The sequence below is a fragment of the Cyrtonyx montezumae genome, unplaced genomic scaffold, assembly GCF_038088225.1.
Source record: "Cyrtonyx montezumae isolate F1298 unplaced genomic scaffold, pur_monq_1.0 scaffold_12, whole genome shotgun sequence".
NCBI lineage: Eukaryota > Metazoa > Chordata > Aves > Galliformes > Odontophoridae > Cyrtonyx > Cyrtonyx montezumae.
In genome coordinates, this window is record NW_027071848.1 from 20,135,666 (window position 1) to 20,155,483 (window position 19,818).

The 19,818-nt window shown below is 36.0% G+C and overlaps 1 protein-coding gene across 1 annotated transcript in view; it reads left to right on the top strand.

The window, feature by feature from the left end:
• The window catches only part of NBEA (neurobeachin), a 479,458-nt gene that overhangs the window by 294,066 nt on the left and 165,574 nt on the right, over positions 1–19,818 (top strand). Inside the window, exon 39 of the mRNA XM_065730203.1 lies at positions 17,780–17,923. Within this exon, the coding sequence (XP_065586275.1) occupies positions 17,780–17,923 (144 nt within the window). The remainder of the gene's footprint in view (positions 1–17,779; positions 17,924–19,818) is intronic.

A 19,818-nucleotide genomic window follows, 5' to 3' on the forward strand; every position in this document is an offset into this window, starting at 1 on the left:
AAAGGATTTGGTGCAGTTTGATGTACTTTTAGCCTCTGGTGTTGGAATGTGATTAATAAAGAGCTGGAGGCAGATTTTTTTTTCCGTAGGGCTTAACTTTCGTTGTGATTTTTTATTAGCTTTGTTTTTATAATTTTGTTTGGAACAGTTCGATAGTGAAATGCCCCCAGCTTCCACAGCTAAGCTTGATACCAGAATATAGAAAGAATTTAAATTATTTTTATAAATTGTTCTGCATCATTTTCCAGCAATAGATCTTTTTCCTGACCTCAGATACTTTGTTTGTGAGAAATGAACTATTCATCAAAGCAACATTTGTTGGGCTTTTGTTATATTAATAACAGTTTTTCATCTTGACTGATACCTCTAGCGCAAGAAAATCTATTTTGAGCGTCAATAAAATAGTGGAAACATTTTATAGGTTTTTGTTATCTACATTGACTGTCAGTTATCATTTAGGAATTTGTGCATAAATATTGCAGTAGAGGAGAGTATAGTCGAAGCCTAAGTCAGCACACTCCCCCATATCTACGATCAAAGGCATCAGCTTAAATAGGTCTGATCAGGCACTGCAGAAGAGGGCGGGCAGTTTCAGCTAAGCAAAAATCGCAGAGCGAGGATGACAAAATTAATCAGTCATTACTTTGGCATTAAATAATAAGATATGCTGAGGATTGCAGATGAGAGAATTTCCAGATTCCTTGGAGATGTGCCTGCTTAACACCTGATATATCCAAGCTTGTACAGCCATCAAGATGACCTTGATAAACAAAAAAGTGCTCTACAACTACCCTAGAACTAAATCAGTGTTGATGTTGGATTTATGGATAATGTGATTATATAACACTTGCAGTCATCAAGGGTTAGAAAATTCTTAGAAATGAAAACCATGTCTGTGATTTATATGTTTGTTTTAGGAAAGAAAAAACAAATGCTAAATTATGTCTTGAAGGGCTTTGAAAAGAAGTGTTAGATTTAGCTGCTATGTGGCTTCTTACTGTAGGAAGCATTATCTGTGATATACTGTGTGACAATAGTATTTTCAAAAAAAAAAAATCTGCTGTGAGGCATGTGGGTAAAGCTTCTACCTATTTAAGTACATTATGCTTCTTAGCAATTGTATCCATGTTCAGGTTTCTGTTTTTCATAAAATATAAATACGCATATGCGTGTTTGTAAGCTCATAGGCATATGAGTGTGTATGAGTGTGCGTGTGTGTGTGTGTGTGTGTGTGTTCAAAGTGCCTGGAAAGTAAAAACAATTCAAAACTGAAGATTTTTAACACATTCCTTTGGCTATATACCTAGCTATCCTATGAGACTGTGGGTTTATCAGAGTCACAGCAGCATTTCCAGGAGATCAACTGGATAATTTTTTCCCTTTGGATTAGTCTCTTCCATTTCTAACTATTTGATTTTAGCACTGGATTTTAATCTGTTTCATATCTGGACATAAAATTCCAGCACAATTATTTCAGCACTATATCTGCTGCTCTCCTTTGTTTTAGTTAAATTCTTACTTGAACAGATCCATAGATTCTTTTCTCCCTTTTGTAAAGCTGAAGGGATGTTACTTCCTGTAGTATCAAAGTGCAAGGTATAAACTAGGATTTTGAAATACTGGAAGGTTTTTAGAGTTTTAATTTTATAACATCAATGGATTTTAAATAGTTCATATTTTAACTTTACATATTTTCAATGTAATTTAACAAAAATTTAATAAAAATTGTGGCTTAAAAAGAGGGGGAAAGAAAAGTTTGTGCAAGAGATTATAGAATCTATTTCTCTTCCCCAAATTTTGCTGCCAATAAATGCATAAAATATACAAACATGACCCAATTCACAGTGATTCTGTACATGTGATGAAAGAACTGTCTCTTCCAGTTAATCACCTTAACAGTTTACAGTCACTGGATATTAGTATAGATGAGACACTGCTGTACCACTGTGGACAGTGAAATAGAGTAATATTCCACAAAGGTCAGTTTAAGAGCAATGTAGTGTATTTATTATCTTTGGTCCTTCAGCCTTTGAACACTATGTTCCATAGACCATTTCCATGTAGGAGGGATCCAAGAAAAGACACATTTTCTTGTTTGAAATGGATACATGACTGTTAGTAACTCAGTGTCCATGTTCTAAACATAGATATGTAAGCTAGTCAGGCTGGTCAAGTATTTCCAGTCTCTGTGCTCAGGAATATTTGGCCTGTTGAGCTGATTATCATGACAGATAAAAAACACCTTTATAATTTAGTATGTGATACGTGCAGGTTTTGAAACAAGGCTACAGATATAATGTATATATTCATTACAGTGATTGATTTCGTACTTGCATATTTTAAGTTACTCATTTTGTTATATAATAAGACATTTAATTAGCAACCTTATTTCAAGAGCAGTTCTAACTGAAATAGAATGTATCTGGCTCCTTCTGGCAGTTGTCGTTGATGCTCTATATTTCAGCAAATGTTGTGTATCCTTATCATCAGAAATATGGTTTATTATACAAACAGAGTTAAACACCAATTTCTGAAGTCTGAAATATTCAAATCTGAAGTCTACATTCACAAAATCATCTGGAGTTCAACAGATTTTCAAAGAATTGCAGGCAGAATTCCTTCAGGGTGTTGGAGGACTTACACGCAGTAAGCTTCAACCAAACACTACCTTAAAGGGTGTTTGGACTCACTGCTATGGAACTGGGAGCCTGAAATCCATGAGAACTTACTCAGGCTGGGGCTGTCATCAGAACAGGGAATCTAGCTGAAACTTGGGTCTTAAATTAATATTAAATTTTTGAGGATCCTCAGTATCAAAGAAAACGCATTAAGATGTTTCAAGGACTGTAACTCTAGAGTGGCCTCTCAGTGCTGAGAAGTCTGGAGTGGCTGATTCCCACAGCTCCTGATGTCCATCTCCTCAACTGCTGAGCTCCCTATGTTCTGCAGTTAGTGGTAGAACAAGGTAGAGGGTGAACATTCCAGTTGTTTTCATTTATCATATACCAGATGTTGTTCCAGAAAGCCAAGTATATTTATAAACAAACTTATCATGATGTTTTCTGCTGATTAGACCTTCTAAGAAATCAAAATGTTTTATGAACTGAATATGCTTAATTTCTTCACCTCTGGTCAGAAGCCTTATAGTGGAATCAAATTCCTAACGCTGGGAAGACTCAAAGCCCACTAAAAGATAATCTTCATTCTCTCAGTAATGTAACTTTCAGACCTATCTTGAAGAGAGCAGTATTTTATAACTAAATAATGCAAATCTAGAAGCAAATTGAAGCCAGATGATACAGGGTCATCACTTATCAGAGATTCACTAGCAGGCCCACTAGTTGCATAAGAACATTAGTTATCCAGGCATATCCACAGTGAGAGCATGTAATATGTACCATGTAAAAGATTAAAAACCACATTATGCTTTCAGTTTGTTCTAGAAACTAGTGCTTCCTATATATCTTTATGAACAGCTATACTGTCAGAGTCATAGTTGAATCTGTAGAACTTTTTCGAAGGCTACTTCTACATTTACTTTTTCTTCTAATCTGATCCAGATGTTCTTTAGGTAATCTTTGCTTATTCCAGAAGAGACAAGGCTTGAGGTGGGGGAAGTCTTGTTGCTGTGTATAAATAAACATCTGCTGAGAGAGAATAAAAATGGAGCCAGATTCTTCCCTGTGGTTCTCATTAAAAGCATTTTATTTTACTCTTAATTGTGGAAGAACGGTGGAATAGTTTGTTCAGGGATGTTGAAAAGTCCCCATCTTTGAAAGAGCTGAAAACGCAACCAGCAGTGGTCCTGGGCAGCCTACGGTAGCTGACCCTGCTTTGAGAAAAGAGTTGGATAGACAGTCTTAACAGAATTCTTCTAGGCTCAAGGATTCTGTGATTCATATTATGGAACCAAAGCTTAAAGGTAGATGGTTGCAAGAATTTTTTCCTAAATAACATCTTTAAAATAGAAATCTACTTATATCTTGATGTTCAAGACTGATTTTATGTCTTGTCTTTTTTGCTCAAAAGCAAAACAGAGCAGAAAAACTTGATGGATAATGGAAAAGTAATCCTCTGTCACAGATTACTTTAGTCTTCATAATATGTGTTTTGAGGAAATGCAGATTTGCATGTGCCTGAATCAAAGAATGGCTGAGGTAGGAAGGGACCTCTGGAGGTCACCTGGCTCAGTCCCTCTTCCAGCAGGGACACCAAAGCCAAGTACTCAGGACCACATTCAGGCAGCTTCTGAAGATCCCTAAGGAGGAGACCACACAGCCTCTGGGCAGTCTGTGCCAGTGCTTCATCACCCACACAGCACAGAATCGCTCCAGATTTTCAGAGGAAACCTCCCATGCTTCATTTTGTGCTCACAACCTCTGGTTCTGGCAGTGGGCAGCACTAACAGAGCCTGGCTCCAGCCTATTGGCATCCTTTTTTTCTTGTATTTATGACCACTCATGAGATCTTTCTGAGCTTCTTCTTCAGACTGAACAGTTCCAGTTATCTCTGCCTCTTCTCATACAGGAGAAGCTCCAGTCCCTTCAGCATATTTATGACATATTTATTGAACTCTCCCCAGTATGTCCATGCCTCTCTTGTACAGGAGGTCCCAGAACTGAACACAGCACTCCATATTTGGCCTCACCAGTACTGAGTAGAGGGGAAGGATCAACTGTCTTTTTCTGCTGGCAATATTATGCTCAGTGCAGCCAAAAATACCATTAGCCTTCTTAGCAGCATGACCACTTTACTGACTCTTGTTCAACTTGGTGTCTACCAGGACCCCCAGGTCCTTTTCTGCAGGTCTATTTTCCAGCTGGGTGCCCTCAGCATGCCCTGGGATTGTTCCTCCCCTGGTGCAGAATTCTGCACTTTTCCTTGCTGGACTGCACGAGGCTCCTGTCATCCCATTTCTTGAACCTGTTGAGGTCCCTCTGGATGGATGGCAGCACGATCTTCTGTTGTACTGTACTGAAATTGAGTTCATCGTGACTATTTTAGTTGCTAAAATGTTTCTGATAGGTTTTTGTTTTGTCTTGTTTTATTTTTATTTATTTAGTGCACTGCCTAGAAAATAAGTCACACACACAGCATTATAAAATACTTTGTTCTGGAGAAATGCAAGTGATGTCCCTTATCTCAGGTAACTTCAAAACTAGTACTGAATAATGTCATATGTATGAATGTAAAAGAGAAATTAAAGAAAGCAGAAGCCCCTGACTAAAAGTAAGAAGTCATTCATCCCATACATACCCATTTTATTTTAGCCTGTAAGTGAACATAAGTTGTCAAGCAATTTTGTGTAGTTTTAAGAAATACTGTCTGTTTTGTAGGCAGAAATCACATGTGTTATGCGGTAAGCATTTTAAGAATATTTATGCAGTCATTAAATTAATCCATAACAATGCTTCCATGTGTCATCAAGTAAGTCTCCTTTGTTCTTTACTCTAAATGTGGTCATGCTGCCACATGACACAAATGTGTAAGCCATTCTGCTTCACACAGAGCACCATTTTCTTTCTGTTTTCTCTGTTTGGCTCTCTTTGTCTCCATTAGTTTAATTACCAGTCAAGTACTACTTGTAAGACAAGATGCCCAGTTTTAGATGTATGATGTAATATTAAGAAAATTATACTGAAAGTTGAAATCAATAATATTCTTGATTATATATTTTACCTAAAATAATACTCTTATTGCACAATTTTCTTTCAGTATGTGAACTAAATTCCACATCTGATCTTGAAATCCTCTATGTACTCTGAATGAGTTTACATCCAAACTGTGTAGCTGAAGGAATCACAAAAGTATTTGTGGGTTTTTTTAGGTATAGCAATTTAAGATTTGTGTCTACAGCCTTATAATTGTAGCCCAACAGTGCCATCCACTGCTTCACCAAATAAACTTCCAAATATTTCATCCTCATAGGTTTTTAGGGAAAAGATGACCCAGTAACAGTGTTTTGCTGAGATTTTAGATGGAAGTTGTCAGATATGGATGAAAATAAAATATTGTTTAAAGAGCTCGGTCCAAGACTAAGAGTTTTCATTACAGGCTATTATGTTATTACAATTAGATTACTAATTGTGATAATAACTAAATCTAAAATACTAGATCTAACTTGGTCTTTCTAGGGCTTTGTAGTCCCCTCAAAGGGCGAACATTTATTCTCATTAAATGTATCTAATATTTTGATGATCTTCACCTCAACATTTAAACTGCAGTGGAATTTACTTAGGCAGATTACTGAACTACTCTTTTTGACAGTGTCTGAGCTTCTACTGTCTGACTAGGTAATGGGAAATTAGTTTCAACTGCATCCTAACAACTTCATAATGTCTAGATATCTGCTTTCTATTATCTGCCATACATAGCATAGGAATTTTCATAAGAGCTTTGTAGTATGTTCTTTTTCTGATTTTCTCAGATCTTGAATGTCAATATATTCAAAATATTCAAGCTTTTAGAAGATCCAAGTAGCACATGAAAACTTTCTTTCCCCAAAACCTCTGTGTTGGATTCAGATGATTTTCCTTGGAGGTTTATCAGATTATCTGGCATGACATGGACTTTAGCTGCTATTATAGGTCTGAGCTAATAGATTCTACCACAAAACTTTTTGACATTTTACTAGGAATTATCTTAACTACTTCTATTTCTCCCTTCAGATTGCCTCTGAAGGCCTATGACTCCTGTTTGATTCTTGAATTAATCAAATGGCCTGGCCTTGCACCATTCCCAAGACTTCAAAACCACAGTCACTGCCAGTCTTAGAATTCTAGCTATATATTTTTCTTTTGCACCATTATACTTACATGTGAAAAGGTCTATATCAATCTGTTCTGCTGAATGAAAGTAATTTACTTACCAAAACCAGTAAATTACTATGATGCAAAATGTTTTCAACCAACGTGGAGAGTTAATTTGTTCTGTTAATTCAGTTCTATTGCTAATTGACAAAGAAATAGAAGTTACTGATGCATGTATATTCAGTACATCTCATAGGAACATTTTGGAAAAACATTCAGTCAATGAGAGCCTAATAACAGTCCTTCAGGACAGCTTTAATAGTTCAGTGAGTGTAGCTCTTCAAACCCAGATTTTACCATGTGCTTTTCTTACTTCCAATTTTTGGCACTTGAAGACTTCATGTTAAGGAGCAGCAACACTTTAAACCTCCTTTGACTGTAGTTAAAACACGAAACATTCCATTATTATATTCTTCTCCTCTCTTTTTATTCTTCCTTTCATCTTGACTGCAGGAGTTCATTCTACACTATGTGTATGAAGAGTGGAAATTCGTAACATTACTAGGAGAAAAGGTTGTTTAATAACATCCTTAGTGGAGTAAAGAAGACAAAACTTCATCAAATGTGTCTAAAAATGCAAGGTGAAATCTCACTTCTGCTTCTACTGAGGAAGGTTTTTCCTGAAGACACATAGGAAAGGTGGCTAGGACAGGAATCCAAACACATGACTAAAATCAAGGGCCATTAATTCAGCAGTAATGCAGCTGTTGCAGCCTAGAATCAGGAGATCATGTCATAGATGTAGAACTTTTCCCTCCTGCTCTTTGACTCGTGCCAGTAGGAGGCATGACAGGCTTTCAAGCAATGAGTAAAGACATGTTGAAGTGACAGAGGTAGGTTGTGACAATCTCTTTAATACGTCCTTGTCTTTCACAATGTTTACAGAATAACTCTTTACAGTTTATGAAAATAAAGGAAATCATTTCCAAAGGCAAATATTTTACTATGCCAGAGTATTTTCACTCATCTTTTTATATTGTACTACTTAAAATTTTCCACTGAAAATATATTCTTATTATATCACATCAAAATTATCATAGAGATTTTGTGTAAATAGCAAGATCTGTACACAAGACATAAAGACTTGCATACATGCACACTAGCAGCTCTATATCTGTACATGCGTAGTGAGTTCTTCAATAGTCTTTATTTGATGTGTTCCTCATTTTACAGTTACCTTTGAAACACACTCAAAGAGTACCAGTGCGGTGCAACAAACTGAAAGATTTTGTCAGTTTCAGCATTGTGCAAGGAGCAGACATAGCTGCAGAATCACCAGAAAGCACTGTATTAAAAGCCAAACACACTGTGATTAAAGTTCTCAAATATACCACTGAGCAGCACGTCAAGAAAGACACCTTTTTAAGAATTCTACCAGCTTATTATATGTTCCCAGTTATATGTTTAATTTTGTTTTTCATATCATGTATGCTACATCATGATGTAGTTTTTTCTTATCCTTCCTGTATGCCTAAAGAGTCTACCTCCCTGTGCATTTCTGTGTAAACCTGAGCATTGTCTACAGTGCAGAAACTTTCTCAGCTCAGAAGACCATACATAGTGCTCAAAGCATGTTTCATTGGTGTCTCTTTTGTCATATAATGCAAATTATTCAGTGCTATGTCTTAAAAAAGCTGATATTGCTCTCAAATAGCATCTAATCTCCACGTTGAATAGAAAATACTTCTTGAAAATTTGATATAAGAACAGCAATTTTGCAAGTATCCCTACAGTTGTATGGAAGGTTTGCACTTTCTGCCAGTGTTTCCAGAGCAGAATGAAAGATGTCACAAACACCACACTGCAGGCTGATGGAAGATGAAATATAGTACTGATCTCCTTTTTCCTTTACTGCTGACTGCTGCTAAGACTTCTGCAAGTTAGTTTTCCTTATTATATACACAGATCACAGGCTTTCTACCTGGGACAGCAATTACCATTCCTCTATTTCAGAGACAAAATAATGAAAATCTTGCAGATGATCTCTGTGAGCTGTTTTGGTAATAGATCCTCAGACTCTGCTTTATCTCAGTGATACCTTTTATACCACTACTGTGATGCTTTTATAGGCTGAAGTGTATTCAAGAGCTTTTCTAGCTGCAGCTATTTTTATTTCTAAATGTAGATAAATCCAGTGTAAAATTCTGACCTTGATCAAGCAAATAGAAAAGTTTTGATTTTAATTTTGCAATTTGAGTTCAAGAACTGAGAGCTCATGTTGCTACAACAGCCTGGCCTAAATGGGATTTTGCTCTTTTTTTGTTTTTTTTTTTTTAGGTTTTGTTTTTTTTTCATCTAGGATATAGTTCTTTAGCAAAGCTAAGAGTTAAACACAAGTATTCCAATGCTAGGGCCACGCTGCTGTCTCACAAATGTGAATATCCTGTGGGTGCTGCCCTTTGTCTGATGTTGCTATAGGCATTGATCTACACAGAAATAGAAACATTTCCTCCCACCAGTTACTGTTGTTGCTGAAGTGAAAATGATGTATCCCAGTTCTAAAGATGTGGGAATCCACGTGAGGATTAAATGAAATCTGCACAGAAAAGAATATATATCAGATATCACTGCAGCATACTGAAACAGTTGAGATTGCACAGTAAAGAATGAATCTACAAATTCTAGTAAGATTACTCTCTGGACAAATATATCACTTATATGAAATGAGGACTGTCCTTTTAAGAAAGAGGTCAGTAAGACATTGTGTCATAAATTGGAAATTTTGTGCGAGTAAAGTCTGCATAAGTCCTTCTGCATGTCTCAAAAGAGCTGAATTTCATTTGAAATTATTACCATTCAGAGGGCAAAGATCATTTCACACATTTTGGCAAATGGTCTTCTTGAATCTTTTGAGCCTTCCTTCTTTAAATAAATAGTCTTAATAGAATTAGAATGACTATTTTACTGTGAGAATGCAGATACCTACTATGAAATTATTCTGAACTTACTTGCTACTTCTTCATTTTTTAGCTGTCTTATTATGTCTGTTCTGTGCCTGTTCCAAAACAGCTGATCTCCTCTGGATCTGGAAACAAAACCATAAGCAGTGAGGGACAAAAATGCCTTCTAGCAAAGGCATAGTCGACCATGCTTTGGCTGCAGAGAGTAAGAATTAAAAAATTTGAAGGCAGACCACAAAACTACAGATAAATCTTTTATCATAAACATCCTTAGGGTTGGACTGGTCTCAGTAGTTTTGGAGGCTCTAACAGTTTAAATATTAGATGTGGTTTAAACATGTTGGTGTAGAATGCCTTAGTATGGGAGCTAAGATCAGGTTTCTCATGTGCCAGTGCACTGTCATCGAGCTGCCAGTGTGCACCAAGCATCTGTGTTTCTAAAGAGCACTTTGTTTCTCCTCAAGGCTTTCTCATCGTTAGCTTTCTCAATTAGAATTTTTGCGAGCAGGAAGTGAAATTAAGACTAGCATATGTGGGCACAGTCCCACAGCACAGGGTGCGCCTTTGTACAAGGCTGACAACTTTGATCCTGTCTTTGGGCTCTGCAAGCTGATAAGTGTCACAACATGGTCTTTCCTGCAGAATGTGTACATGCCTTAAGTATTTCAAACTTGAAACTAATCTAAAACTTCCAAGACAAAAGACAGGCCTGAATGTGAAGAGATTTCACTTTTTCTTTTATATGTTATCTTTAGGAAAGAAAAATAAAGTTTTTATCAGATTATATTTCAAAAGGATGGAATTAATCGTTTAACAGAATTATTTCTTTGTTTCATTATCATGTCATACATATCTAAATTCAATCCTCTTTTCCTTCTTACCCTATTAATTATATTTTTCTATTGAAACAGTTTGGTTACCCTCTTCAGTGCCCTGCCTTAAGAAACCTTTGCTTACATGTGAATATTTTGAATTAATGATAAATGAAATTCCTTTTTGCTGTCAAAAACAAATTGTGAAAAAGCAGTGCATGGCTTTGAAAATCAGTACACTCTATTAGCAGACCTGTCAATATAAAAAGTGCATTCCATTTCCACCTCTTGCTCTAATAACCTTTTCTATGTTACTCAGAGGCAGTTCACATAATCAGAGTATATTGTCAGCTTACTGGAGTTGGGGAAGCATGAAATGAAAATCACGTTAATATTGATCCAGTTCTCTTACTTGCAAGTGTCCTTGATGTCCTTTCCACTGAGCAATAACCGTTGGTGTGATGTAGTTATTTTCCTGTCGGCTTATACTGTACTTTTGAAAAATGGTTGAAAATAGGAATATTTTATTGCTCTTAATTAATTTTCTTGTTTATCATTTGTGCCTATTTAAGTGATCCACTGCATATCAGGAAATTTGGATTCTTTCTGCAGTTTATCAAACTACAGTATCCACTGAGAGGCTGCATTTCAAATTGACAGGGATTTGTAAAGGTCATCGGTCGTGAAATATGAATCCATTCTTGTGTGTACGAGTTACAGTGGCAAACTACATCTTAATCCAAATATAAACACCTGACTGGTTTAAGTTCCATTGAGAAGGACTTCTAGCTGCAGTCAGACTGAGGACTGCCCTTCAGGAGTGTGGAAATGCCCTATAACATCTGCTCTGTCCCCTGCTGGCTCTGTATGATGTTATGAGGAGGAATATCAATAATACAACAAAAATCATAAAACCGTAACAGGTCAGTACCAAACTAGTGCAGGTTCACATTCTTAGAACACATGAAATCTCGAATATAATATCAACAACTTCTAAAAATGAATTTCATAGCCACTGCTGTCTGTAAGTAAAACAATAGTGACCGACCAGCATGATAACTTCATCTTTATTTTTATATGGGGCCTTTGGTATTCATACACAACACTTTGACTTTAACCACAACTATTTGTTGTTAAAAACACCCTCAACCTCTTTTGAGAAGCACGTTAACTTTCTTCTTGCCCTTTTTCTCAGTCTCCTTGTTGGTGTCAGTTTTTTACAATGCAAACATTTGAGAATTTGTAAGAGGGAAATGTGTACAACAGTATTTATTTACAAATGACTCACCAAAAAAAAGGCTGTGTGATCTGATGTTAAATATAAAATAAGAGGGAAAAATGTGTCGAATGACTCTGATTAACTTTTCAGATATTCACCTATTAGAGAATATAAAAAAAAAGTTGTTTGCTTCTACTTTGAATAAGAAGCAATTTCCAAAATAAATAAATGCAATTTTTGATTTTCACACAATTTTCATAGTTTTCTCCCTCATTTCTTCAAAGATCTTTGATAATAAAAAAAAAAATGATTTAAGATTCCTCTGGCTTTTATTAAATCTATTAAAACCAGCCCTCCTTTAATAAGAGTCACTTCTCCAGTTGTCTAGGGAAACTAGATTATACACCAGTCAAAGGCACCAGTTTTGGGAACACATTGCAATTTAAATCACAGCCCCAGAAGACACAGGTGGGGACAGTTCATCACGATGGTCGCGGTGCTCTGCTCCTGCAGGGCTCCTGAGCAGGCACAGATACCCGCCCTGCTCTTCCCACTGAGTGAACCAGCCCCAATGCAGAAAGGCATTGGGCTGGCAAGGGGGAGGTTACTGAGTCATTATTAAATCTTGCTGGATATTGTAGAGGTCAGTTTGCAGACTGCCAAGCAACCATTCTTCGTAACTGCAGCTGCTGAGAGGGTCTCACTGTCTAATCAAGTTAGTAAAGATTATCAATAAAAGCACGATTTTAAACTGTTATGATGTATAAAGGAGGAAGACAATCTCCTCAAATGTATTGTAAGTATTTCCACGCAATAATCATGCTGAATGTATTAAAAAAATAAAAAGGTGCATAATGGTGTTGTAGTTTAATTCTGAGTACGTATGAGCTTACTGTTTTCGTAGAAGTTATCATTTATACAAGAAATTACAAAAAAATATTCTCTTCCAAGATAAACACTGTTGATAAATTACATTTTACCTATGATACAGTTTCATGGTTCACATCATCACCTATAAAGCAGCCTTCTGTGAGGAACTAGATCTGTATTCCTTTATTTAATAGCACGTTATAAACTACCTTAGAAGATTAAAATTCAGCAACAAAAGCAACATTCTACAGAGCAGTGCGTATCAGTGATCTGTAAGGAAGAGAAAGCAATTTTACCCATAAAAGTTTCTGAAAAGACCTAAGCTTCACAAAAACTGTATTTTGGATTCTATAAAGAGAGTTTTTAATTAAATGCAGCGTTTTACCATAAAGAGAACAGACTTTACTTATGTCAAAACTCCCCTTTAGAAGCCACATAAAACTGTAAAAGACAATATATGAAAAAGCTTTCTTATAGAAAAGAAGAACACCATCCCGTGGAACAGATTTCCAGATGTTTGGGAACATTAGAATTTCCTGTCAGTATATTTAGGTAACATTAAAATGAGGTTAACTTTCCATTCTGCCATCTCTCTTCAAAGATCAAAGAGCCCTCACTGCATAAATTGCCTTATCGGTAATTCATTGAAGTAAACTATGGAAACAACTTTATAAGAAGCAGTAGTCTCCTTTTGTTGGTTACAGTATTACCAAACAAACTTTTTTTTAAATTAACCATGCTATTACCTCACTCAATACTACGTGCAGGAAAAAAATAAAATTAAGATGCTCTATTTGAATATATAGAGTATGTTTAATATAATTAATATAATTAAATGCACAGCACTGAAAGGAGAGCCAGAAATTCCCTTCCTGTGTTCAACTAAATCGTAGTAATTATGGTAAAATCTAATGAAGTAAACTTACATGAACAGAAATGCAAACAACAGTATCTCTTGATTGCTTATTTTAAAATTTTAGTCAGGGACACTGTTTATAGGATTGGACACTTGCACAGCCTTTGAAGTTCAGATTTTTCGAACCTGCTGTGACCTACGGAATTTATTGATTTAATCATCATGTTTTGGGGAAATCGTTAGATTTTTGTTCTGTTTTGGTTTTCAGTCAGCTTGCTAATTTCTATCACTTTTTAAGGAAGATTAATGGTATGTGAAGAGAGAATAGTAAATCTGTGGCAATGCTGTACGGGTTTACTGTGCAGCTCATAAAATCTTTCAAGAATTTGGAAGTTGAGCTTTTGTAGATGAGTGCTAGTTTTTTTCTTTATGTTAAAGATGAGCGTTAGTTATTGTGAAGCTACTGTAGGTAGCCAGTTTGAGCAATGATCAAGAAGACAACAGACGTAACAGAAGATGTTTCTTTTTTTTAAATGCTGTATTTATCTTATACGTACATTCTCCCAAAATACCTTTCAGGAAGGACCTTCAAGTTTCAAGAAATTAGAGCATAACGTCAGCTGTACCTATGTTACTGCTGAGTGACATATTTCCATTAAGTTATTTGCAAATCGCTATTTTAAGAAATTAGTTGCTGCTTATTTCATGGTTTCTTTCTAAGCCCTAGTCTAGATAAACATATTGTAATAAGGAGCTTGATTCAAGATCTGATAGCATCTGCCACTTTCAGTTCTGTGTGTCCAGTTGTTGAAATGGTGCTTTCTTCAGCTTATACCTAGTTCTTTGAATCATTTTATAATTAACAGTGTCTTTAAAATAGAAATTCCTTGTGTCCTGAGAACAACTGTAAATGAAGTATCTGGAAATGAATGTCATCTCATAGGAATTTTGCTGTGGCTTTAAGAAAAACATTTGAGTTCTGAATTTTACAAATGTGGCAATATCAAATATTCATTTATTCTTCACTCCTTTTTATATCATTGTTAACAATACTAGACATAGTTTTATGTCATATAATATTTTATTCGGTTTGTTGTCTGGTTTTAAAGAGACAAGTTGTTTTTCTTTTTACTCTTATTTTGAGAGCTCCTCTTATTTTAAAACCTTTTTGAAGTCATCTTGAAATATAAAAATAGAACATCTGTGACAGATCTGTTTTGGACATATTTCACGTTTCAGGATCCAAGGAGATCCGGTGGTCTGTGGTATTCGCTTGTTAATTTCTTGATGAATGGGTAGAAAGGCCAAGAAGTGCACTCAGTACAGCACGTCTTCTGAAGATAGATGATCTCAAATAAATTCTATTCCCAATCAGTTTTTGATTTGTTAGGTGTTAAACCATTTCTTTGTAAGGACAGTGTTTACAAGCCTTGTAATGAGACAGCCCTGTGAGACCCTACTCTTCTTGCTGTAATTTTGATAAATGGAACTCTAATTCATAAAGGATATAGTGATTGAAGGGCAACTCTGGGTCTTGTACACTTTCATTTAGATAAATGTTTAGTACAGTACAGCAAAACTGAGGCACACTCAACAAAGTGATAAATTTAAACAACAGCCAAACCAGAGCCTTTTCCATCATGAGAAAGAAGCACCATTTACTATATTTCTTTCAGATAAATGTATGTTTAATATTATAAACCAGAGTGGATCTTAAAAGCATTTGTCTTGTTGCTAAGCTCCAAATTTGCCAAACTAATTTAATGCATTCTACACCACATTGCTTACATGGGTGTATGGCAATATTTCTGTACTCTGGTTGCTGGAACTCTCATCACAAGAGATTTAAAATGCGCTGAATTTCAGGTGCTTCTGCTGATGTACTGTAGTAATCATTTGGGACTTTGAACTTTTTTCCAGTAATTTTAAAAATATCTCTTTGTGCATAAATAATGTAAAGGATAGTCACTAATCTAATCAGTTGCTACAGAAATGACTGATGCTTTGATTATTCCAGATTAGAATTCTGGAAGCAATTCATCTGAAAATCACCACGTCTTATATAGTGCAGAAACTTTCATAACACACACTAGAACACTGTTACAGCACATTACTCCTTTGTGCCAAAACCCCTACAATTCTTGCTCCTTTTTATGAATTAGGAAAAAAAAAAGATTTATTTGTACATTGGGTGAATAAATACAGGTAGTTACACTAAATAGTTAACCATATAAATGATGTAAAGATCACAGCCTATTTTTGAAGACAGCAAAAATATAGGTATGCCAGTATAGATATTGACATCAATATTGTCTTAATCTCTGTGAGAATCAGCATGGTGCTAATGGAGAGAGTGACAAGTAGGAAGACTAAAGACGTTGTCCTTGATTTCGGCCTCAGAGCAAAAATTGTTTTTCTTCTTTTTTGTCTTAACCATGCTTTGTTGTTTCAGGAATAGCAATTTGGATAATGGGAATAATATACAGAAAGCTAATATTAGACTGTTTAAAATGGGAGACTGTCTCAGCTTGTGGTAGAACCCGATATCAAGTGGCATATTTACAATGATCTTCCGAGTAAAGACACTAAAGAAGAAATATGCCCCCAGTATTTTTATTTATTTGCTGCGACTCTCCTGTGTATGAAATAATTAAAAGAATCCTGTGAGAATGAGAGAGAAAATTATAACACCTTCCCCACTGTTTTTAATAACAAAACTGTCTGACAAATCAATTCAGTTCCATGCATGTATCTCCACCAATCTATCTACTTACCATGTTCCAGTTAACTGTCCTGTCTGCACATGAGGGCATGAGTTTTAATGGAGAAAAGAGAAAAAAAAAAAAAAAAGATAAAGCTTTCTACCTTATTATGAGCATGTAGAACTGAAAATAAAACTAATAACTTCTCCTCAAAAAAGAAGTAAACACTGTGTAGATGTCACAGTGGTACATGAAAACTACTGGCTATTTCTGAAACAAAAACTATTATTCTATCATTCGCCACACTGTGATTCATTTCCTGATCATCTGAGGAGCACGGGTAGGACCTTCCCAAGGCATATGATGATATATCATCTGCCCTAAGGAACCATCAGTCTGAGCAAAAGAAAAAGTCAGTTGTGGACAGGAAGAAAAGGTATAACCCTCCTGTGGGACAAGGGCAAGAGAGTTGATTGTCCCCCTCTACTCTGCCCTCGTGAGGCACCAAAAAGAATACTGCATAAGAAAGATGCAGATATGTTGGAGTGGATTCAGAAGACAACAAAGATGATCAGAGGGCTGGAGCACCTCTCCTATGAAGAAAGGCTGAGGGAGCTGGGCTTGTTTCACTTGAAGAAGAGAAAATTCCTGGGAAACCTCATTGCAGCCTTCCAGTATTTTAGGGGAGCTTATAAACAAGAAGGAGACTGACTTTTTACACAGTCTGATAGTGATAGAACAAGGGAGAATGGCTTTAAACTAAAAGGGGGGAAAATTTATGTCAGATGTTCAAAACAAATTCTATACTCAGAGAGTAATAAGACATTGCAACGTGTTGCCCAGGGAAGATTTGGGTGCCCTATCCTTGGAGACACTCAAGGCTGGGTTGGATGATGCCCTGGGCAGCCTGAGCTGCTGGGTGGCAGCTCTGTGCATGGCACAGGATTGGAACTGGATGGGCTTTAAGGGCCCTTCCAACCTAAGCCATTATTTGATTATGTGATTCTTTGAATTTGCACATGGTTGGACAGGATGATCTTAGAGGTATTTTCCAACCTCAATGATTCTCTGTGTCCATACACAAATACTTTATTGTCCTCCTTAAAACACACAAGTGCACATCAGAGTCTCCTCACCCTGCATGTATTTTCTGTATGTGATGTAGCCTACATTGTTTTTACTGTAAATCAAGGTAACCAGGCTCCTACGCCACCTTCCTGTCATTCCTATCTCCAAGGTCAATTCCCAAAAGCATCTCCTTTAGTTATAGCTGGTGGTTTGAGCTCCAAGATGTCAATCAGAGGACACCAGGAACCCAAGAGAAATTCCTGATGAATTTATTTCAGGTTGAAAGCTAATGGAAAAACATAGAGCATAAAGCAGTAAAACAATTATTAAGAGCAGAAGAGTCATTGTGAAATATTTTCTGTTATATTCAATATATATTTTGAAAGACAAAGACTGATTATTTTTTAGGCCATGATGACTCCTTGAAAAATGTTTTTTCCCTTTTTTTAATAAATATGGTTTATGCTTTTTTTTTTTACTACTTGACTTAGATTGTTTTAAACATTATTCTGCTATAATCACAACATTTGTAACTTATTTTAGGCACTGAAGAAGATGTAGTGAAGTCCAAGAAAACTTTCCGAAGTCAAGCTGTGGTAAATCAGAATGCAGAAACAGAGCTTATGCTCGAAGGAGATGATGATGCTGTTAGTCTACTGCAAGAGAAGGAAATTGACAACCTTGCAGGTAAAAATGATTCTTCATTGCATCTAAAATAAATGTTGAAAGGCTCTTTTTAACTTGTTAATTCAGAACCTTTGCAATTAGTCTCTTAATATTGAGAGCTAAGTATACAATTACACTAAGAAGAGATTATTTATGATCTAGATATATTATGATGTCCTGCTTTCATGAACTGGGGGAACTGTTTACAAAGCATATTCCTGTTGCTCAATCTTTCAGCAGAGATGTGAGAAATAACCAGTGCTCTTATTGCTGCCTATGACTTTTTGTTGAGAATTTCATTGAAAACCACTATGGAACATTTCTAATTGAAATAGAAGTGGGAACTTAATTCCAGAACTCAGTGTTTTGTGAGTTACACAGCCACTGCTGGCATCCACTGCTGTCACTGTGGTGTATTTCACCCCAGTAAGGGGAAAAAAATGCCTATTGTAAATAGGGACTAAGAAGGAGCATGGCTGTAACCAAGGTATGAGCTTCATTAAATGGAATATGATTTGGGATTGAATCTTCTGTAGAAACATTCATGAAATGTCCTCTCTTGTCCTTTCTCCCAATGTGAAGATCTGCAGTGAGGTCTCTGTTTTATCCAGGTTCCAGCAGGTTCTGTTATAGCTCTGTCTTGAAGAAATATTATGTTTCCAGGGGAAGTAGTCTGGAAAGAAAGGCATGCTGGAAGTTGAAAATGCAATCTCCTCTCAGATGAAATAAAAATGTGAGAACTGTGAAATGCAGTATGGATTTTTTTTAGGTTAATTTACTTAGGAATACCTTTATTAAGTTACTCGATTAAGGGGAAGTTTAGTGATGTCTGAGGATTCTTTTCAATATAATTGAATTTCTAAAATAGCTATCTTTCTTTGCTCTTGCATTTTCTTCTGGTGCCATAGTGGAAATTTGTAGCAAAGATTATAAACGGATGTTTAAAAAAAAAATACAAACCTTAAGTGGAATTTAGTCTCATACTTTGAAACTAGAGCAGAGGGGAAGTAAATATTTTTACTTGGGAGCAGTCTTCAGTATATGATTATCATAGATAATATGTTGATGTGCTTTCTCAATCTGCAGCTGACTATTGCTGAAATGCTGTTGTTTTAAGTTAGTAAAGCAATAAGGCAAGTAGGGCCGTTAATGGGATAATTTGATCAATGTCCCTTTCTCCTTTAGAAGGGAAAACTCGGAATTGTTTTGGCTAAGTTCTTGTATCTAAGAGCACTGATTCCAGCTAAAAATGCATACCATTGTAATAGCTCAGGGGCTGCAATAAGCAATTACAGTCAAGTATGTATTAGTACAGCAAAGTGCTCGGGAAAAATTCTTGCCCAGTCTGGAAAATCTCGCAGTCAGCTCTGAAGCTCTCAGATATGCCCCTAAGACTGCCTTTTCAGTTAAATCAGCAATCCCTATACCTACATCCTTCCAAAAATAATTAATTAGTTAATGAATAGAATTCTATTGCAGTGGTTCCTTAAATATTTCTGTGAAGCATGTACATATTAGCAGAGATCACTGTGCAGACAACATTCCCTGCTTATTTAGGACATAGTACAGCAATTCCAGTCCTTTCCTTTTACAGTCTGTATAAATTGGGAGATATATAGGTATTAGCAAAATAGAAATGATAGAAATTGAAACAAATTAACTTTCCACATACTGAGTCTCAACAGTGTCAGCAATTAGTCTTTTGTGCTCCCCATCGGCAGTGGGGAGCGAAGTGCTTCCAAGTGAGGTGAGGTGGTATGATATTGGTGCTATATATGTACCAAGAACTGTGAATTTCCCCAAAAGAACCCACATTCCTTGTTCTTACTGTCAAATTAACTGCAACCTTTCATATTTAACTGTTGCTCATTTTTGAAGTGGAAATATTGTTGAAAGTTAATGGTCATACCCAGTAT